Source organism: Salvelinus sp. IW2-2015, linkage group LG16 (genome assembly GCF_002910315.2).
Source record: "Salvelinus sp. IW2-2015 linkage group LG16, ASM291031v2, whole genome shotgun sequence".
Lineage (NCBI taxonomy): Eukaryota > Metazoa > Chordata > Actinopteri > Salmoniformes > Salmonidae > Salvelinus > Salvelinus sp. IW2-2015.
In genome coordinates, this window is record NC_036856.1 from 21,127,744 (window position 1) to 21,149,348 (window position 21,605).

The following is a 21,605-nucleotide window of genomic DNA, read 5'->3' on the forward strand; positions in this document are numbered from 1 at the left end:
GTGAGCTCGCGTTAATTAGCTAGCTAAAGTTGTTCAGGTCGCTAGCAACACGTTGTTGGGTAATGTATATAACTACTGTTAACGTTAGCCAGCCTGCTTCGTTCAGCCTCTGACAAGTTTGTCCACTGTACGTTAACGTACACATTGTTTCTAGATAGCTAAGTAACAGCAACAACCTTGATTAACAACCGGGGATGTATGTTACTGTATTTGTACATGGCCATGGGATATGGCTTTCAACAGGGGAGGGGGAAAAATCGACTGAGTATGTCTAACTTTGGGACACACAGCATAGCTAACGTTACACAGACTCCTGATGTTGTCACAATGCTAAAGTACGAATAATGTTAAATGCCAAGATAGCTACCAAAAACGCTTGAAATACCCTGTCTGAATAACGATAACTAGTTATACATTTAGAACAGTAGTTGTTAGTTAGTTAGCAAACGTTAATGGACCAACTTCTTACTTTCTCAAACCAACTTAGACATTGCACCAATGTGCACATAGSTAACGTTAGCTAACTAACAGTTACCAATATTCAGATACTGTATGTAACGTTAAATCTTAGAAAACAAACCAATCGTAATCATGTGCCTAGCTTGCTATCTTGATTCTAACGTTAACACTCAGATCAACAGCACTCATCCAAGCTAGTTTTGGCTTTGTAGCAGCACAGCCAGTTCTGGCTTTGTAGCAGCACAGCCAGTTCTGGCTTTGTAGCAGGACAGTCAGTTCTGGCTTTGTAGCAGCACAGTCAGTTCTAGTTCAGACTAGAACATAACATTCGTTTCCATTTTTATTCCAAGTGGTTTGGCAGTTGACACCTCACTCTCTCCTCAAGCTTTGACTCTCCGAACTTTTGATTGTTTGGACAGGATTGTGCCACCACCCTTGTCACACTGCCATGGCTGACAGCAGCATAGTTACTTTGGGGATGGCTCGTAGCCTGCTGGTGGACTCCTCTGTGTATGACTCCAGGTTGGCTGAGACTACTAAGGATGTATTCCTGAGTTTGGACTCTGAAGACATGGAAGGCAAGAGTTTCCCCTTCTCTCAATCAGTTGGATATTAACTTCCTTTCACCTGAGGCTGTCACTCAAAACAGAAAAGACTTCTTTCTATGATTGCTTTCACATTACCTTTGAGATTCACTGAGCCCTTAGTCCTCTGTATTCTCTTGTAGAGATGCTGCATCGTGTCGAAACCAGAGTCGTTCTTGTGGGAGAAGCTGCCAAAAATGGAGCACTTGTTAAAGCACTGCAGGTACCATGCCCTAATAGTTCTGAACCCAGTTGTCATTGTGAAAACATTGCATTGTTTTGTTTCTTGTGATTGTTTTGATTGTTTTAAGGATAATGAGTGCATTGAGTCAATGTCATTACAAATACATGTGGGACTAATAAGCCTATATATTTAGAGGTCTAGCTTTGGCGAAGATGAGAAGAATCTCACCCAGGTTCTCCAGTTAAACTTCAGACTCTGTCCTGTCCGTAGCCTTTAGAGACCCACTACTGCCAAAGCTTTCATAGTGAAGGCAGGACAGGAGACATGTCTGTGTGTGAGTCAGGGGAGGAGAGTGGGCAAATGTGATTTGTCTGTGATCGTGAAACAGGACAAGCCTAACTGCTGGAATAAAATGAGTTCACCCTTGAGAACAACTGAGAAACTTGTCATATCTGAAGAATAAACAGAATCTCGTTCAGGATAATGCCTCTGCATCCTTAAAAAAAAAATCCCCACTGCCTCATAAATCCATATTTGCATTTTTTGTTTTTTTAAAACAGTATCATTCGAACATGGATTTATGGTACAGTGGAGAACATTTATTAAAAAATATATATATATTGTACAGAGGCATTATCCAGAATGAGATTGTGTTGTAATATGAGTTGGTTTGGAGTGTTTTGCAGATTTTTATAACATGCTTTAGACACATTTTCAAATTGCATTGTATTCAATGGCAAATTATGACTCTGCTAAATGTAACAAGCAATTTTGTCTTAAACAAAATATGTTTTTTTAACATTTTGGGGTATCAACTACATGCACAGAACGATTGAAAATAAGGCTACATTTAAACATGTTTGAACATCCCCTTTAAATTATCTATTTCGTGGGACAATCTGTACATAGATAAGTGCTGCACTGTCGGCACAAACATTTCGCTACACTCGCAATAACATCTGCAAACCATGTATGTAACTACTCAAATCAAATTTTATTGCTGTCACATCCGCCAACAGTTTAATCGGACTGAATTGACAAAAATAAGTTGTCCTGCTGCTTTGAACTTTTAATATATCAGAACTTTCCCCCTGGATTGCACTTGACATTTGTTTGAAGTCCTTGCCTTCTGGGTTGCAAGGACACTGGCCCCTGGTTCAGAGAATTTGTCAGTTTGGTGTCGCCAGCTTGAAGTTAATGCTTAATTTTACAGGCCGTCAGAATAATGGAAGTTCCGGTGGTTAAGATTAAAGGAGGGGAACCGGGTGTTGAGGCCGGAGAGAAATTTATCAAATCTATAGTCAATATGGTATGTGTCTGTCCAGACTGTGAGTGTGTTGCATGCTTTAATGCACCAAGGGGGTGTCTGCATGGGCAATCACAGGGTGATTTGTGTGTAACTGCAGCAGTATCGTCACAATTACTGTTAAATGTCACAGATTTCTATTAACACCTGGTGTCCAAGCTAAATGTTTAACATAATGATCTAACACGTTCACACTGTTGATTACTCTATTGCGCTGTACTCTGATGTATGGTAGTAATATTTAACCTTTTGTGTTCTTGATTCAATTTCTGCTCTTGATTCAATTTAGTGAGTTAATCAAAAACAAAATAACACCATCTGAGTGAGCACTCAATTAATTTCATACGGCATTTAGGAATGTCATCATGGTGGGCGGCAGTGTGTGTGTCTGCAAATGAAGGAACGGCTTTCAAGTACCTGAACTTCAATGTTCCTGTTTGCTCTAAACTCACCTAAATGTGCTTTAAATGAGTCATTCATATTGCAATATGATATACCCCTCATAATTATAAAATTGCTCCTTTTTATATCAAAACTACTTGTGTGTCCCTGCTCTCATTAACAGTATTTTAATCCACAGGATATCAATGTGCCTTGCATAAAGACAGACGATGTCAAAGAGTTTGGAAACGGAGAAAACACAGAGTTTGAGACTGTGTTCGTGCTCACAGACTTTGCCTCGCCTGACTACAGCTACCTTTACAAACATGACAACCGGATCGTGGGCCCCCCGGTTGTTCTGCACTGTGCGGGACGAGAGGAGGTAAGGACAGGAGCAAATCACTCCTGTAATATTCTCACTCAATCACTCAGGGATGGCGCTCAGTGCTCAGCTATGGATCATTCCTCTCAGGTTCAAGATCTGATGTTTTGACTGTTATGGTGCAATTTAGCATCTGCCTGCTACAGGAAGATGAAGTAAAATGCAGGGAAAGTTGTGCTTTGAAGTTAAATAGATTTATAGGAGGGTTTTGATTGTTCCCATGAACCCTGAGAAATGCGTCACTGTTATCTGGGTCTAAGCAGAGCACCTGCTCAACACAGTCCGATTACTGCAGAAGATGAACACACCACTGGCCACAGATCACTGCACATCTCACCAGACACCGCTCTAAGATGACACTAGATCTATGGAGGAGTAAATCACAACTCTAAAAACTGAACATGGACAGACACGGATGCAAAAGGCATGAAATATGGCCATAATATTCAGAATGAGTAATTATCTCCGGCTCTCTCTCCCCTTATCTACAGAGCCTGTTAACTTCGAGATGTTTGTGTTCTGTATAACATCACATGTTTACACATGCATAGGCCGTACAGCTTTGCTACTGACCAGTAAAGCACCCCCAAAAGATTAGAACTTGATACAAGCAGTGGAGGAATGTTTTCAGTATCAGAGATTTATGAGAACCATGTTTGTTTCCCACAGCCCCTGCCATTTTCCTCTCGTCCTTTATACTCGACCACCATGCTCAACTTGTCACTGTGTTTCACTGGTTTCCGCAGTAAAGAGGAAGTTGTAAGTGGAATGCATTCAAGCTGATTTTGTCATTTGTAACACTACCAAGTACCAACATGTTGGTTTGCTTGCTATTTTGATGCTGAGAGAGATATTTTTGGTGTCAAATGTCACTTTTGTTTATCCCTGCAGAAAAACCTGGTGAATCTGGTGCATCACATGGGTGGCGCAATCCGTAAGGACTTCAGCACTAAAGTCACCCATCTCATTGCATACTCCACTCATGGCGAGAAGTACAAGGTTTGTAAAACACCCCTAACATTTCCTCCATCTGGAAGAGCTCATGTATAAGCCTAATCCATATGATTTATTTGCGATTGTGTGCCACCAATTTTTCGTACTCAACTGAAGATCTTCAAACTTAGTTCACAGCACAGTTTAAACTATCAAAATCGCGGCGTGCTAATACACTCCCTCATTGGTTCTTTTAAGCTGTGTTTTTGATAGATTCACCTCAGGGAGTCGCTCTTAACTCTGGATTATTTTTTTCATTACATGACATTTCACTTGCTGACTGAAATTGTTATTTTTATTGATTCTCTATAGTTCTGTTTGCTTTTCTCCACACCCCATCCTTTTCTGAATTGAAAGCTTAACTAGTTTCGTCATGTTTTGCTCCAGCACTTTAAACAGGAAATTAGCTTTGTTCTCTTAACAGACAGACTGAGCTGTTTTACATCGAGAGTGTCTTAGTTTTTACAAAAGTACAAGAATGAGAGCAGTTACAATACACATGCCTTTTTTGATCCTTAGCTTTGAGAATAAACTTGTGACCTCTTGCAGTACTGGTGTGTGTGTATGTATATATGTATATATATATATATACATACACACCCATAACCACCCTATGCTGCGGTTAATGTTACAGCGGGCCAGTAACCTCAATACACATTTCTAAACAATCAATCATTTCCTAATGTGACGTGTACCTGTTTCTTGTAGCTTGCTGTGTGTATGGGCACCATCCTTCACCCAACATGGATCCATAAGGCCTGGGAGCATAGAGATGATGTGTAAGTACCTCCTCATGGACCTGATTGTGGTCTTCACATTCATGTTTGTACATCAACTTATACTATTGTATACAAAACATTAGGAACACCTTCCTAATATTGAGTTGCACCCCTCTTCCCTCAGAACAGTCTCAATTTGTCAGGGCATGGGCTGTGCAAGTGTTGGTAGCGTTCCACGGGGAGCTGGCTCATGTTGACTTCATTGCTTCCGACAGTTGTCGAGATGTCCTTTGGGTGGTGGACAATTCTTGAAACACAGGAAACTGTTGAGCGTTAACCCAGCAGCTTTGCCGTTCTTGACACAGACTGTTGCGCATGGCACCTACTAACATGCCAGTTCAAAGGCACTTGCATGTTTTGTCTTGCCCGTTCACCTCTGAATGGCACATACACAATCCATGCCTCAATTGTCTCAAGGCTTAAAAACTGTTATTTAACCTGTTCCTCCCCTTCATAGCTTTCACATGGATTCACTTGGTCAGTCTGTCATGGAAAAGTAGGTGTTCTTAATGTTTTGTATACTCAGTGTTCAAGCATAGGTTCTGACAACACCTGTTCCTACAGTAAGTTCCATGCTGGAGATGAAGAGTTCCGCACAGAGTTCAAAGTTCCCCCTTTCAAGACTGTGTGCTGAGCTTCCTGGGCTTCTCAGACGAAGACAAGACCAACATGGAGGAAAGGAGTCAAACATGGTATTGGCCTGAGATCTTGCTGATTCGTTAGACCGTTTCAGTATTTTTTTATTCTTTGATTTGTTATGTCTAGTCTTTACAAACGCTGCTCTGCATGCTCATGTTCCTCTTCAATAGTATTTTATTTTATGGAGTCCTTCTGTAGTTTCTAAAACCTTAATCCTAATGTGTTTCTCCTAGGCGGCAGCTACCTGGAGGTTGAGATGAGAAGTGCACTCACATGGTAGTGGAGGAAAACTCTGTTAAGGAACTGCCATTCGTTCCGTCAAAGAGACTTTATGTTGTCAAACAGGAGGTGAGCACTTCAATGTAGTAGATCTCAACTTACGTCACTGAACTGGGGGAGGCAGATATAAACATTCTTTTTTTTTTTTTTTTTTTTTTTTATACATATGAACAGTTTGTCTGACTGAAGCATACTACCTAAAATTCAGGCATTTATGCACCTCAAATTAATGCATTTTTCAATATGTTGGCACTGTCGAGTCTTGGAAAATAAGCATTGTTATTTTTCTAAACAGTATGTAAAATAAGCATTTCTATTCATGTGTTTAGTTGTATTGATATACTGACTTGGATGGATCAATATTTTATTTCCTTTCGACTAGGCATGTAATTTGAACAGAGATAGTCAACACTGGTGTTCCCTGCCTAGTATCAATACTCTGTTTCTTTGACTGTTCAAGTGGTTCTGGGGGAGATACAGATGGATGCCAGAGCAGGGGAGTCCATGTACTTCTATGAGAAGGTAAGTTCTGTCTGAGTCAGTCAGATATATGCAGAAATCTCTACAGTGGAATGGACAATGCTGATATTCTATACCTGTGTCGCACACATCCTCACGAGTCTCCCTCTTTTGTGTGAGTGAAGTGGGCTAGGAAAATCAAAAACACTTTGTCCAACTCAGAATCAAATAGGCCCCACAAAATGATTTAGTTGCTGTGATAGAAAGTTTTTCTGCATTTTTCAAAGTCTCAGCATGTAGTCTTGCAAACCATCTTAACAATTTTATCGAACTATTATATAAATCTGAGTATTCCCAATTGTAGTATTTTTGCATGTAAACGTAGTCCGTACACTTCCACGTCACTGCTTTGCGTAATAAACTAGGTGAAATTATCGGGGGGGTTTCTCCATACACCTTCATCCGTCATGCCCATGTTTCTGCTACTCTCCTGCTCTCAGATGGACAGTCCTATGATGAAGAAGGCTGTGTCCCTGCTGTCCCTCAACACACCCAACAGTAACCGGAAGAGGAGGCGTCTGAGGGACACTCTGGCCAGCTCACCAAGGAGACGGAGATCTCCCCCTTCCCTCCCCCCGCAAGAGCGCTTCTGCCGAGCACTCCCTGTCCATTGGTTCTCTGCTGGACATCTCCAACACCCCAGAGACCTGCAAGACCCTGGCAGGTGAGAGGAGCCATAGTCACTCATAATCAGCCATACGTCATGTCACAGTTCTGGGAAACACTTTGACGGTTGTTAATAAGCCCCTCTGTCCTCGTTAAAAGTTATTGCAGGCAAAAGAGACAGGGTTTATAGCATAATTAGTGTCTCATGTCAGTTGTAATCAGGGCCCTGTCATAGGACTGTGGGACAGTCACTGCTGGTCGCAGAGGGAGGCAGGGAGAGCAACACGCTCTGCTATTCTGTTTGAACCCCCCCCCAATGAGACTGAACACCCTGTCTTTCAGAGAACAGTGTAGAGCGCAGCAGGCGTATGAGGGTATGTGCTGAGACCAGCAGGCAGAGGAGGATGAGGAGTGCCAGAGAGAGGCGTAGGGGGGAGACCAAGAGTGGACCTTCCACTGCACTAGCACCCCTACCCTCAGCAGGGACGGCACATAGAGGCCTCCCATGCACCCAGCCAGCCCAGGCCACAGAGACCGAGGAGGCTTCATGGTGGACTCGTCCCAGGAGTCACTCTATCTTTAGCGCAGGCAGGAAAAGACAGGATCAGTTGAACTGTCACTGTGGTGGAATCTGATTTTGCATGATATTAGAAACTGTATAATAAGTTTTTTTAGTGCTGTCTTGCTGATCAAAGAGGAAGAATAGTATATTGATTGTTAAATCCCGGAGAGTTGATTTGAGGGTGAGATGATATGAAGGGGTGCGATGGTATGAAATACACTTGTTGCCTACTCAAACGATTCTCGCTAGCTAAGACAAAAGCCCAACGCTTCCACAGAGTAGCTCTCACTTTGCATGTCAGACAATATACTCTTATTTCCTCAACTATGAGACATACAGGAAGTTCTGGATTGTGTATTGTCGAAGAAAACATGTTTTTCTCCACTGTCTCAATCAATATTCACTTCTCGACTCTCTGGCACTTTCCCAGAACACTCCCGGCCGTCGAAGAGCTCTACACCTGCTGTCCTGAAGCAGTCTGCAAGATGGCAGGTCTCCAAGGAGTTATACCAGACAGAGAGCAACTATGTGGATATTCTCACCACAGTCATGCAGGTTTGTTGCTGCTGCTGTGGACATGGGGCTCACATAACACCACCGGGGATGCTAGGGTCCTTATCAGGCTGTCCCACCGGTGCCTGAGTCCAGTGACCAGTGGGGGAGAAAATGAATAGGATTATGAGCGTCAGGACTGTCAGCAAGGCAGGCAGGCTCCCACTCACACCACACCACTCACTGTGTTGCTCATCGATCCAAGCCTCAGGCCTTTCCTTGTCTCATTGCTCCCACTTTGGCAGCTCTCCATCTCTCTCTGCTTGCTATAGCATTACTATGATACCAGTAGAATGGAATGTCCTCGCTCACTCTCTGGTTAAGCAAACATCACTATGCCAAAAATAATGTACCCACTCCTTGGCTCACTCCCCCCTAAGTCACCTGTGCTCACTTTCACCCACGCCTGGTCACCCACCACCAGTCTTAAGAAGTAACCAGTAGTATTGTGTCCTCTGCCCCATGCCCACTACACCATGCCAGCTCAGATGAGACAGATGGCAGGCTTCACATCAAATGGTCTTTAACACTGACTGCTGACAGGTCGACCTCATGTCCACTGCCTTCTGAAGTTCGCCGATAAGCTGGCCTGCCAAGAGTGGGCTTGAATACTAATTTTCCATTATGATTCACACATGTTGGGCGCTCGTTAAAATGTGTTTTTATTAGAACAAATTGTAATTAAAAGCCATTTGGAGCCTTTTTTATATCTTTTACAGGGAAAGCTGAATATAGCTTAGCTAGGTCACAGGGATTTTAATGGGATTAATTCCTTTTAGTTGATTATATTAAAGACCTATTGTTTGGGTGTTTTTTTAAGTCTTCAATTAGATGGGAAGGGAGGTTAGCTTGTTATATTTAATACATACCTGCACTCTAAATATTTTTCTCTTCCCCAATGCTGAAAATAGATTTACTGTCTACGTTTTTTATGACATTCTGGTTGTAATATTCAGTCTGAAATAGTGAGGCCTTATCTAAACCACTTGTTTCACAGCCAGTTGGTTGACTTCTCCACCCATGCATAAGTCAATGGTACCATCTGTATTGGGGTGTGTGTGTGTGTGTATTGGTTTAGGGAATAGTGGGATCTTGGCTGTGTCTCACCTGAAATGTCTGTTCCTATAGTTGTTCAAACTCCCCCTGGAAAAGGAAGACCAAGTTGGAGGACCCATTTTGGCTCAGGAAGAAATTAAGACCATCTTTGGCAGCATCCCAGAGATCTATGATGTACACACCAGGATAAAGGTAAGCACTTCTCTCCTGGAAATGTCCAAAGTTTGTATTTATTTTTTATTTATCTTTAGCAAGTCAGTTACGAACAAATTCTTATTTACAATGACGGCCTACCCCGGCCAAACTTGGAGGACGCTGGGCCAATTGTGCGTCGCCCTAATGACCAATTGTGCGTCGCCCAGACTGAACAAGAGTTCAGTCTGCAGTAGTCATCTAAAGGCCCTCTGTGTGTCTCTGCTTATTGGGTTGTTTTGACAGGCCGATCTGGAAGAGCTGGTTATGGACTGGTCTGAGGACAAGAGTGTCGGTGACATCATTCTCAAATACGTGAGTATAACAAGCCTTTGTTCTGACTGTTGTATTTAGACATTTTGGACATTCTGCCTGTTCCTTTCTCTCTGTCAGTCTAGAGACCTGGTGAAGGCTTACCCACCATTCGTCAACTTCTTTGAGATGAGCAAGGATACGATAGTGAGGTGTGAGAAGCAGAAGCCACGTTTCCATGCTTTCCTCAAGGTATGTGAGACTATGTACATTTGTGTATACATCCATGTGAGTGTGGGTTTTGAAGTTACCATATGCCTCATGTTAAAGATCATTCATTTCTCATCTCTTTATGTGAAGTAAGCTTTGAGAAACTCTGTGTGAGCATGTTTATATGAGTAGTTTGCGACATCTGTCAGGTCTCCTCTCCTTCAACATTAGTGTTTTCTTGCCTCCAGATCAATCAGTCGAAGCCCGAGTGTGGGCGGCAGAAACTGGTGGAGCTTCTGATTCGCCCCGTGCAGAGACTGCCAAGCGTTGCCCTCCTTCTCAACGGTAGACTACACCACACACTGCTCACACTTGACAGCCACATGTTGAGCCACATGCTGCATATGTGCTATGATAAAGTACTAATTGCAATGCATTCTCCTCAGCTGCAGTATGAAGAAGTGTTGCATGGTATCGTGAAACTGTGGTACTTTTTAGATACTACAACATGAAAAACGGTTCAGTTGTAGAATCTCTTACTTTCGGTACTTCTATCAAATGTGTCTCATGTCGTAAACTGACTGAGCGGATCGTATCTGTCAATTTGTCTGAATTCTCTCAAGGCAGTACTAGGCTTAGTTTCTTGCGCATGCAATGGGGAGTCAGCTTTTAAGCAATCGCGGGAAACACTTTGAAAGCACTTCTGATGGCCCTTGTTAAAAAGACCAGCTTTCCATCACAACCTCATTTATTTTTCAACTCCTAAAAAAACTAGCGCAAACTGCAAATTTTTGAAACAGTATCAGAATAGTGCTCCGCAATTCGACGTGACTGCATACGGGAGACCGGGGCTGAATGAAATTTGATGTGATTTTAAATGTAACACGGATCAATTGTAACAGGTAGGCAGGCCTACATTACATTTACTGTGTTACACTTTTTTTGGAGAAATTTAAGTCATAAATATGTTGCTAACTAATAAGTTGTAACTAGTTTAGCCTTCCACCAAAAAATTCTCCCCGCTTTCTTTTTTTTTGCCGTGGCATCGTTTTGGTATCGAGTATCGTGATACTAAACCTGGTATCGAATTCAAAATTCTGTTATCGTGACAACACTAGTATGAAGAGTGCTTTATTTGCAACTGAAGTGTCATAAAGGAAAAATATGCACCTCGCCTTTATCCACTGTTATAAATTTGTCCTTGTCATAACAGTTTGCCGTTGACTTTTCATTATTCTATCAATTATGTATGTTATTGTCCATTGACCCCATCCATGCTGCAGATATTAAGAAGCATACTGCCGAAGACAACCCTGACAAAATCACTTTGGAGAAGGCAATCGAATCACTCAAGGAAGTTATGACGTGAGTCAACTGTGCATTTCCAGCAATGCCTGAAGCATTTTGTTGTAATGAAGTTGAAGCCTCATCCATTATCCCTCACATTTACATAAAATTATTGTAGTATCAGTTGGCTAAACTGAATGCATTTTATCCCCCAGTCATATAAACGAAGACAAGAGAAAGACAGAGGGACAGAAGCAGATCTTTGATGTTGTCTATGAAGTTGACGGCTGCCCTGTAAGTTTGTGTATTTCGTCACTAGAATGTGGCAACCTTTGTTGAGCCTTTAATCTGTAAATGGCTGTCCTCCAGCACAATAACGGCCAGGCCTCTCCCTATGCGTTCAGGCTGATACCCATATTTCAAATTTCCCTGGGATGCATTTTTCGCACTGTTCAATGCATATGTTTATCTTGTAATGCATGGCTTATTGTGCATGTTTCAAGTTACATTCTGGATAGAATTTATGTTGCGCTGTGTGTATAATCTGAACCAAGCCATTCTTCTGTGTTCTGGTGTCCTGTTTTGAGGTGATCATAGTGGACTTGAGTTGGTACTAGAGGGAGTGAATTGGTACACCTCTGGCTCTGGGCTGTGAGGATAGCTCTTATCTGGATTTGGTTAAGCAGAGTTAGGGTGACCATATTAATGCCACATATTAAGTCACGACTGCTGTCAAATTCCACGGTCACGGTAACTAGGCTTCTCCAAAACTGAGCTCTGATGCCACTGATGGTCATTAGTAGTCTACCAAACTTGCTAACTATCAGTCACTAATGGCCGGTACTCAGCACTCTGGTCCCTCTAATCATTCTGACATCAATGCAAATCGAAAATCAAACCAAACACATTCAGCGTTTTGAGAGGAATAGGATTGTCTGTTGCGCTGAGAGAGCCAGCTCCTCATAGCTGGTTGATGCATGGAATGAAATTGGTTTTCCTATAAGCGCAATTTGCGCTACATTTTTATAGGCTATGCAATTGAGTGAGAACTGAGTTTTGATGGCCTCTATTAAAAAGAGGATCCCATCAGCTTTCCATAGGCAAGGCCTACTATATATTTATTTCTCAAGTTTCCTAATATTAAGCACTTTGCTTCGCATTACAACCGGAGTAGCCTACCTGGCTGGCATGAAAAGCGTCTTTTTGCGCCTTTTTGCAACTTTACCAATCATAGATGTGTGCTTCATGTAGCCTTGCCCATAGGCCAATATGTTTTGATAAGGTTTGTATCACAACTAAAGTTGCCAAATAACTCCAAACGTAGCCTAAAGGCCCAAGACCCCTGGATCACTTTTGGATAGCCCATATATATAGCCTACAGAACATTGTGAAACATGTTCTTATAAGCCCAGTCTTTGAGCAATCGAATTGCGATTGGCAATAGCATTGTCAAATTGTGAATGAGAGACTGATTAAGTGTGTGCAGCCTGCGCAAGAAACGGAGCAGAGTGCTTGCTTTTCATGCCATTTTTTTCAAATCATTACTTGCATCATGCGTCCTTGGAATGTATTAGAAATCAAAACCTATAGCCTAACATTTGTATCACAACTAAAGTTGCATGAATATCTCTAAATTAAACATATAGGAGGACCTACTTCTTTGTTAACCGCTCAACATGGAATAGCCGCATGTGCGCACTCCCTCGGGAATCGCTTGGTGAACATATCCTTTCTATTTTATTCAGCTATGTTCAATTGTGTTCTTACTATAAAATAATGCCACAGGAATTAAAAGCAAATCTTGCCAGCTAAATGAACTAGTGTAGTCCACAGCCATTTGGCATAGCCAGATCAGGGCCTAACATAAAGACGACTCAGAATATGCTATTCTGTCTTCTGAAATAGGCCACATTTTCTTCATATCATGTTTCTTTAGACCTGTCTAATAGAAAGCATGAGCTGGTGCACAAACAAGAGAAAATTATTTATTGTGGAGGTGCTGACTAACAGTGAAATTAACTGGAAGCTATCAAAATAGTTTCACACACTGTATATACACTACCGGTCAAAAGTTTTAGAACACCTACTCATTCAAGGGTTTTTCTTTATTTTTTACTATTTTCTACATTGTAGAATAATAGTGAAGACATCACAACTATGAAATCATGTAGTAACCAAGAAGGTGTTAAACAAATCAAAATATATTTCAAATAGCCACACTTTGCCTTGACAGCTTTGCATACTCTTGGCATTCTCAACCAGCTTCATGAGGTAGTCCTCTGGAATTCATTTCAGTTAACAGGTGTGCCGCCTTAAGTTKATTTGTGGGATTTCTTTCCTTAATGCATTTGAGAAAATAATTTGTGTTGTGACAAGTTAGGGGGGTATAAGGACAGCCCAAATAAATGCTTCAGATTTCAAGTAACAGACATATCTCAACATCAACTGTTCAGAGGAGACTGTGTGAATGAGGCCCTCATGGTCGAATTGCTGCAAAGAAACCACTACTAAAGGACACTACTAAGAAGAGACTTGCTTGGGCCAAGAAACACGAGCAATGGACATTAGACCGGTGGAAATTTGTCCTTCGGTCTAATGAGTCCAAATTTGAGATTTTTGGTTCGAATCTTTGTGAGATGCGGTGTGTGTGAACGGATGATCTCTGCATGTGTAGTTCCCACCGTGAAGCATGGAGGAGGAGGTGTGATGATTTGGGGGTGCTTTGCTGATGACACTSTCTGTGACTTATTTAGAATTCAAGGCACATTTAACCAGCATGGCTACCACAGCATTCTGCAGCGATACGCCATCCCATCTGGTTTGAGCTTAGTGGGACTATCATTTGTTTTTCAACAGGACAATGACCAAACACACCTCTAGGCTGTGTAAGGGCTATTTGTCCAAGAAGGAGAGTGATGGAGTGCTGCATCAGATGACCTGGCCTTCACAATCCACTGACCTCAACCCAATTTAGATGGTTTGGGATGAGTCGGACCACAGAGTGAAGGAAAAGCAGCCAACAAGTGCTCAGCGAATGTGGGAACTCCTTCAAGATTGTTGGAAAAGCATTCCAGCTGAAGCTGGTTGAGATAATGCTAAGAGTTTGCAAAGTTGTCAAGGCAAAGGGTGGCTATTTTGAAGAATCTCAAATACATTTTGATTTTACATTTTTTGGTTACATGATTTCATACTTAATTTCATAGTTTGTCTTCACTATTCTACATGTAGAAAATAGTAAAGATAAAGAAACCCTTGAATGAGTAGGTGTTCTAAAACTTTTGACCGGTACTGCATATTAACTCCCAGTCATTTATTGTTTAACCAATAAATGACTGGGAGTTTATACATATGGAGTGTACTACTCTCTTTGTTTCTTTAGACCTGTCTAAATAAATCATGGATTTACTGTGATGGTGTAGGCTATGTATTCAATTATTAGACTTTTTATAATGTAGATGTTCCCAAGGTTCGCATCAGTGGATTGTAGGCTATGCGTGGAAGCCGGCGGCGCTTAACGTAAGTTAATTAACGGTCAATTACCGTGAGACCAGCAGTTATTTGTATGACAATCACCGGCTGACAATTTTGTGACCGCCACAGCCCCAAGCAGAGCATCCAAATGAATAAGCAGTGAAATTACCAATCTTTAGTTTTAGACCCATTTAATTCCAATTATGGCCCTTTAAAGATGGAATCTGCATTAGCGGGGAACAGTGCCACCATTATTGTTTTTATTGCGGAGCTGGCAGCATGGTAAAAAATGTTTGCAGTACATATTGTGCTCTATTGCCCGTGCAATGGGAAAATATGTTTTCGTTGACTGCAGTAACTTTGTTGTAATATCGCAAACGAACGTGGCAGTTTCACTACTAAGGATTCAAGCTTTAAATGAGGCCTGTGATTGAATCATGAAGGTATCTCTGGTGATTATTTATTCACAAATGGCTGCTGGATGTCTTTGGTTGAGTGTGATATTCATCCTTTCTTTTCTCTCTTTAGGCCAACCTGCTCTCGTCGCACCGCAGCCTGGTCCACAGGGTGGAGACCATCGCCCTGGGAGACAAACCCTGTGACCGAGGCGAAAATGTCACACTCTTTCTCTTCAACGACTGTCTCGAGGTAACGCCCACATCAATTAAATAATACCAAAAGTGCAAACCCGCCCATCTGGCACGCTATGAAATACTGAAAATATTTGAAAGGGGAAAAACCTACCATTTGAACTGTGGTCTTGCCCACATGCCATCTTATTGTGACATGGCTTTAGATTGTACAACTTTACAATACACCCCAAATGCTCTCCAAGTTAACACCATCGCTCATTTTCACTATCTTGCCATACCAGCTACTCCCCTTGCCGTCCTCTCACCCTCCCCCTCATTATGAAATCTTTGGAATTTGAAATGCTTAAATGGAGATTGTTGGAGAAAAAAATAAGTGAATTATTTATCGATGTGCGATATATCGTTGCTGACAGTTTCTTATCGCTCTCCTAATTAGTGAAGTGTTACATTAGTATGGGGGTGAGCAATCAAACCCAGAATGGGTGAGGCGTCCTGATTCAGGAGAGTCAGAGAAGACTGGTAATGAGGATGGGGAGAGCAGGGGCTGCACTCTTGAATTATTCATTGATTAACTCCTCTGTATTCAGATCTCCACTCCCCTCTGCCCGATAGATATCACCCTGCCTTCATGGGACAGATGCAAACCTCCGCCCCGGCCCCCACACCGGCCATTTAAACGCATGCTAATGACTGGAACCTTTTGCCTTTTATAAGAGGCCCTATTGATTTGTCACTGCATAACCTCTATCACCCCTCCCCCTGAGGGGACACATACTTCAGATATGAAGTATGTAGTAAAGATAAGTCTTTTATTTGTCAAAGATTATATTATAAAAATCACCAAAATAAAAGCTAGACAGGGACATTTTAAATTCTAAAAACAATGAATTTAGTAGTTGATTTTATGTTTGAGTAAAAAACAAATCATGGAAACATTTTAACGAACAGCGTGCAATTAGCTTTAAATGTATCTTGACTTCATGGAGAAATGTGTAGAATTGCAAGAAATTGCCTTAACATTTAAAAAATCTCTACATCGCCAAGATGGGGGACTCTAAAAGTTTCTCAAATTCAGACTGGCCGACTGCACCCATTGCCACACCCACCACCTAAGCCCCTTTTTGATTCAGAATTTTTGTCTGTATTTGCAGATTGCCAGGAAGAGACATAAGGTGATCAGCACATTCAGGAGTCCTCTGGGCCAGACGCGGCCTGCAGCCCAACTCAAACACATCACCCTCATGCCTCTGTCCCAGATCAGGAGGGTCTTGGACCTGCAGGATACAGAGGGTGAGTGAGCCCCAGCTCCTGGCATGTTCGGAACTACGTAACAGACAGTGCTTAACCCCCTTGATACAATGTCCGCGCCCCCGTGGAAGTCTAATTAGCATAATAATAATACAAAACCTAAAAAATCTGTCAGTTTAAGCTATAGGTGTTTTTTTTGGATCTGCGGTGAAAGGTGACAGAGCTAGAGCGGTGTTTGTCAGACTGAGATCTAAAATCGATCTTCTCACAAAATCGTCTGTAGTGTCCAGACMGGTTTGGCCTTCAAACTATTGTGACCCCTTTATGGAAAGATGAGTCTCTCACGAACACGATGGTGTTCTCCGTTTTGAAGTCGGTACAGCCGATCTGACAACTTCTGTCTGTAGCGTCCGAACAGCTCGGGCTACACACTAATAAAACCCCCAAACTATTGTGACCCCTCTATGGAAAGATGAGACATACGTACACGTTGGTTGTTTTGCTCTTGGACGCCCACAGTTCTCACAAGACTCATCTGAAGGTCCCCCAGTATCAGTTGAAAAAATTAATGGAAGTACTGTATACAGTGCATTCTGAAAGTATTCAGACTCCTTGACTTTTTCCACATTACGTTACAGCCTTATTATAAAATGTATCCTCTTTTTTTCTCCAATCTACACCATAATGACAAAGCAAAAACAGGTTTTTAGAAATGTGCTAATTTATTACAAATACAAAACTGAATTATCACATTTACGTACGTTTTCAGACCCTTTACTCAGTACTTTGTTGAAGCACCTTTTTGGCAGCGATTTCAGCCTCGAGTCTTCTTGGGTATGATGCTACAAGCTTGGCACACCTGTATTTGGGGAGTTTCTCCCGTTCTTCTCTGCAGATCATCTCAAGCTCTGTCAGGTTGAATGGGGAGTGTCGCTGCACAGCAATTTTCAGGTCTCCAGAGATGTTCAAGTCCGGGCTCTGGCTGTGTGTTTAGAATCGTCCTGTTGGAAGGTGAACCTTTTCCCCAGTCTGAGGTCCTGAGTGCTCTGGACCACATGGTGTGATTTTTGCTCTGACATGCACTGTCAACTGTGGGACCTTTTTATATAGACTGGTGTGTGCCTTTCCAAATAATGTCAAATCAATTGAATTTAACACAGGTGGACTCCAATCAAGTGTTAGAAACATCTCAAGGATGATCAATGGAAACAGGATGCACCTGAGCTCAATTTTGAGTCTCTTAGCAAAGGGTCTGATACTTATGTAAATAAGGTATTTCAGTCTTGTATTTCTTAATACATTTTCAAAAATGTTTTTGTCATTATGGGATATTGTGTGTATATTGATTGGGGGGGTATTTAATACATTTTAGAATAAGGCTGTAATGTAACAAAAGGTGGGGAAGGGGTCTGAATACTTTCCGAATGCACTGTATATGGAGACTTAAGTGCCAGAAATAAGGGGTTAAATACATGTCAAAACCATTGCAAATGTTCCCTGATCTTTCTTATCTCTCAGATAATAGGACAGACACTTCAGAACAAACTTCCTTTAGACCTTTTTTTGGGGGGGATGTTATCTGTTTCCTGTAGTGAATCTGTTATTCAATGTGTTTGTATGGGCTTATACTGTAGCAGTAAGGCCCCCCCCCCCCCTTCCAAATATGATATATTTATATCACACACACACAATTTCTAACAGATGCCTCAAGTACTCAACTGGCAGCTTCATTAAATTGGACCCGCAAAACACCAGTCTCAACGTCAACAGTGAAGAGGCGACTCCAGGATGCTGGCCTTCTAGGCAGAGTTCCTCTTTCCAGTGTCTGTGTTCTTTTGCCCATCTTAATATTTTATTTTTATTTGCCAGTCTGAGATGGCTTTTTCTTTGCAACTCTGCCTAGGAAGGCCAGCATCCCCGAGTCGCCTCTTCACTGTTGACGTTGATACTGGTGTTTTGCGGGTACTATTTAATGAAGCTGCCAGTTGAGGACTTGTGAGGCGTCTGTTTCTCAAACTAGACACTCTAATGTACTTGTCCTCTTGCTCAGTTATGCACTGGGGCCTCCCACTCCTCTCTCTATTCTGGTTAGAACCAGTTTGCGCTGTTCTGTGAAGGGAGTAGTACACAGCATTGCACAAACATCTTCAGTTTCATGGCAATTTCTCGCATGGAATAGCCTTCATTTCTCAGAACAAGAATAGACTGACGAGTTTCAGAAGAAAGTTCTTTGTTTCTGGACATTTTGAGCCTTTAATCGAACCCACAAATGCTGATGCTCCAGATACTCAACTAGTCTAAAGAAGGCCAGTTTTATTGCTTCTTTAATCAGAACAACAGTTTACAGCTGTGCTAACATAATTGCAAAAGGGTTTTCTCATGATCAATTAGCCTTTTAAAATTATAAACTTGGATTAGCTAACACGGCGTGCCATTGGAACACAGGAGTGATGGTTGCTGATAATGGGCCTCTGTACACCTATGTAGATATTCCATAAAAAAATCTGCAGTTTCCAGCTACAATAGTCATTTACAACATTAACAATATCTACACTGTATTTCTGATCAATTTGACATTTTAATGGACAAAGAATGAGCTTTTCTTTAAAAAACAAGGGCATTTCTAAGTGACCCCACACTTTTGAACGTGTGTGTGGATGGATATATGTATGGATATCTCTCTCAATTCTAAATGAAGTAGCTAAGTGATCCTTAGTATGAACTTTTCCATATAGCTATAGCTTAGTAGAACCCCCCCCCCCCGGCTTAGACATGGCTTAGACTCTTGTGGGTGAACGTTATTATTAAGCAACAGCACCGTGCTGGTTTGTGTGATTGTTTCGGGTGAATATGGTATTCTCTGAGCATGTTTATTGCTAATTCTGTCCTCGTCTCCCCCTGTATCCTTTTGGTCATGTGAAATCTCGTTCATAAGCATACTGGATAGCCTAATGTTGGGAGTCAACAGTAAGTGTCTGATATGACAGCCCAGACATAATCAAGTAAACATCTCTCCTCTCTCCCACTAGCAGTGACTCGGCTCATATTTGGCTTTGTAATAGAGCTGCTAGGTTTAATTTCACTGTCAGTATGCACTGTATTAGCTATAAGCAGTGTATGTTGATTAGGACTATGACAGTCATAGAGCTTTTGTTAATATTGGTCAGCCAAATAACTGGTCACGGTTATAACTGTTCGAGTAGCAAAATGCAATTTTCTTTCAAGAAGCACGTTTTCTCATCTCTGAATGTGCTGCCATAGAAATTAATCAATAGAATTGGCGTCCCCGTTCAAGTCAATGATGTCGTAATGGGTGGACTGGCGGCCATTGCGAGTGTAAGAAAAGCATAGGAGGTGTACCTATCAATATGTGCTGTGATTTGAGTCAAATCAACTGGCATTCCATTGCGTGAGCCAAATTGCTAACATAATTTGTATGAACATTCTACATTACCATGGAAARTATTGCATCACAATACTAGGCAGCCTTTGTGAGTGTACCAATGAGTTTACCAGTCAAATTGCAAGTGCTAGAGGTTCCAATTCTATTTCTGTGCTACTGCAGGGAGGGGGGTGTTGCCTAGGCATCCGAAGACTAGTTTGCTACAACACTGCTTGTTTCAGCAAGGACCAACAAAGTTTCATCACGTTAAGAGTCKACGTTACCGCAGAAATGGACTCGACCGCACGAATGCCCGGCCGTCTCGTCTTAAGTCACCTTTTCGTTACACACAAAATAACCCGGTTATGACGGTTATTCCATAACCGTTGTTTATACAGTAATTGTGCCAGCCCTAGTGTTGATGCATACAGAGATGCTCCTCTACGTGTCTTAAAGAGAAATGGAAGAAATGTTTGGGCAGCTAGACTATTTTTTACATCGAGTCGACCAAACCAGAAAGCTCAAATCTTTCTCCCTACCCCCCCCTTTCTCAGATTGCCATAATGCCTTTGCCCTGGTGGTGCGCCCACCCACGGAGCAGGAGAATCTTCTCTTCAGCTTCCAACTGACCACTGAGGACACAATGAAGTCAACCTGGCTGAAGATGCTCTGTCGCCAGGTGGCCAATACCATCTGCAAGGCTGACGCGGTGAGAGATGCGAGAGACAGTGGTGCACTGAGCCTCTATAGGCCAGACGGGGCAGGGTGGGAGGGCTCCTGAGATCACATGCTGCCTGTCTGCTCGTCCTCTCACTAACACAGCCAGACTGGCCGGAGGGACTAAGGCATCCCTCACTGGTCTGGTGTCCTCATGTAGAACAGTGTCTGGACTCTGGAGGTTGAAGAGGACACAAATGCTATTATTTAATTATTTAGGCAACTTTTATTACACTTTCAAATTATGTTGCGCAAGAGTCCTTTTTGGTCATTTTAATTCTATTAGATTGTCCTCTGTGGTTAAACTGGAAGATGGATTAATGTAATTAGAAGTGGAATTGTATTTGAACTTTAACACTTCAGACATAGATGGGTTGGTTTCTCTCCTCCACAGGTCTTTTCACTGATGTAGTATTAGGGATTGATTGAGGAAGCTAGCTAGTAATTGGCTGCTACAGACAGACGTATGTTTCCCATCATAATTAAAAACAGGCGTAATAAGCTTCGGCGGTGTGCCCGGGCTATTCCAGCTTTGAGTGAGGTGTCCACTAGGTGGTGATGTAAACCTCTACTACCACCTGGACTCGCTATCTTAATTGATTCACTGGCTCTCCCCGCACCCTGAATACCAATGAGCTCCAGTTGCTTGCAAAAACGGACAACTGCTTCTCACTCTTTGCATTTTGACAGCGTTGCAGAATGGGCTGGATATTTATATTTGTTTCTATTTTAAACAGCAAGATCTAATTCAGTGCACTGAGCCTGACTCTGTCCAAGTGAGCACAAAGGATATGGACAGCACGCTGAGTAAAGCCTCTAGAGTCATCAAAAAGACTTCAAAGAAGGTAAAATGGGCTCCGAATTAGCCCGTCTCACTCTTGTATTCCACACAGGCCTATGCTGGATATTAGACATGTTCACAGCTGCATGTTAGAAAGAGCTATTTTGAGTCAGGTTTTGAGTGTTTGTGTG

General features: G+C 42.0%; 1 protein-coding gene across 1 annotated transcript in view; it reads left to right on the top strand.

The window, feature by feature from the left end:
* Positions 1-21,605, top strand: part of ect2 (epithelial cell transforming 2) — a 29,302-nt gene that overhangs the window by 451 nt on the left and 7,246 nt on the right. Inside the window, 26 exon segments of the mRNA XM_070447598.1 lie at positions 879-1,037; positions 1,187-1,266; positions 2,441-2,536; positions 3,114-3,296; positions 3,966-4,055; positions 4,188-4,295; positions 4,998-5,068; positions 5,633-5,685; positions 5,688-5,766; positions 5,941-6,055; positions 6,447-6,456; positions 6,459-6,508; positions 6,946-7,036; positions 7,039-7,076; positions 7,079-7,169; positions 8,104-8,228; positions 9,354-9,473; positions 9,720-9,788; positions 9,867-9,977; positions 10,184-10,280; positions 11,219-11,300; positions 11,438-11,516; positions 15,222-15,341; positions 16,438-16,576; positions 20,471-20,625; positions 21,371-21,478. Coding sequence (XP_070303699.1) covers positions 908-1,037; positions 1,187-1,266; positions 2,441-2,536; positions 3,114-3,296; positions 3,966-4,055; positions 4,188-4,295; positions 4,998-5,068; positions 5,633-5,685; positions 5,688-5,766; positions 5,941-6,055; positions 6,447-6,456; positions 6,459-6,508; positions 6,946-7,036; positions 7,039-7,076; positions 7,079-7,169; positions 8,104-8,228; positions 9,354-9,473; positions 9,720-9,788; positions 9,867-9,977; positions 10,184-10,280; positions 11,219-11,300; positions 11,438-11,516; positions 15,222-15,341; positions 16,438-16,576; positions 20,471-20,625; positions 21,371-21,478 — 2,490 coding nt within the window. The 5' untranslated portion in view covers positions 879-907.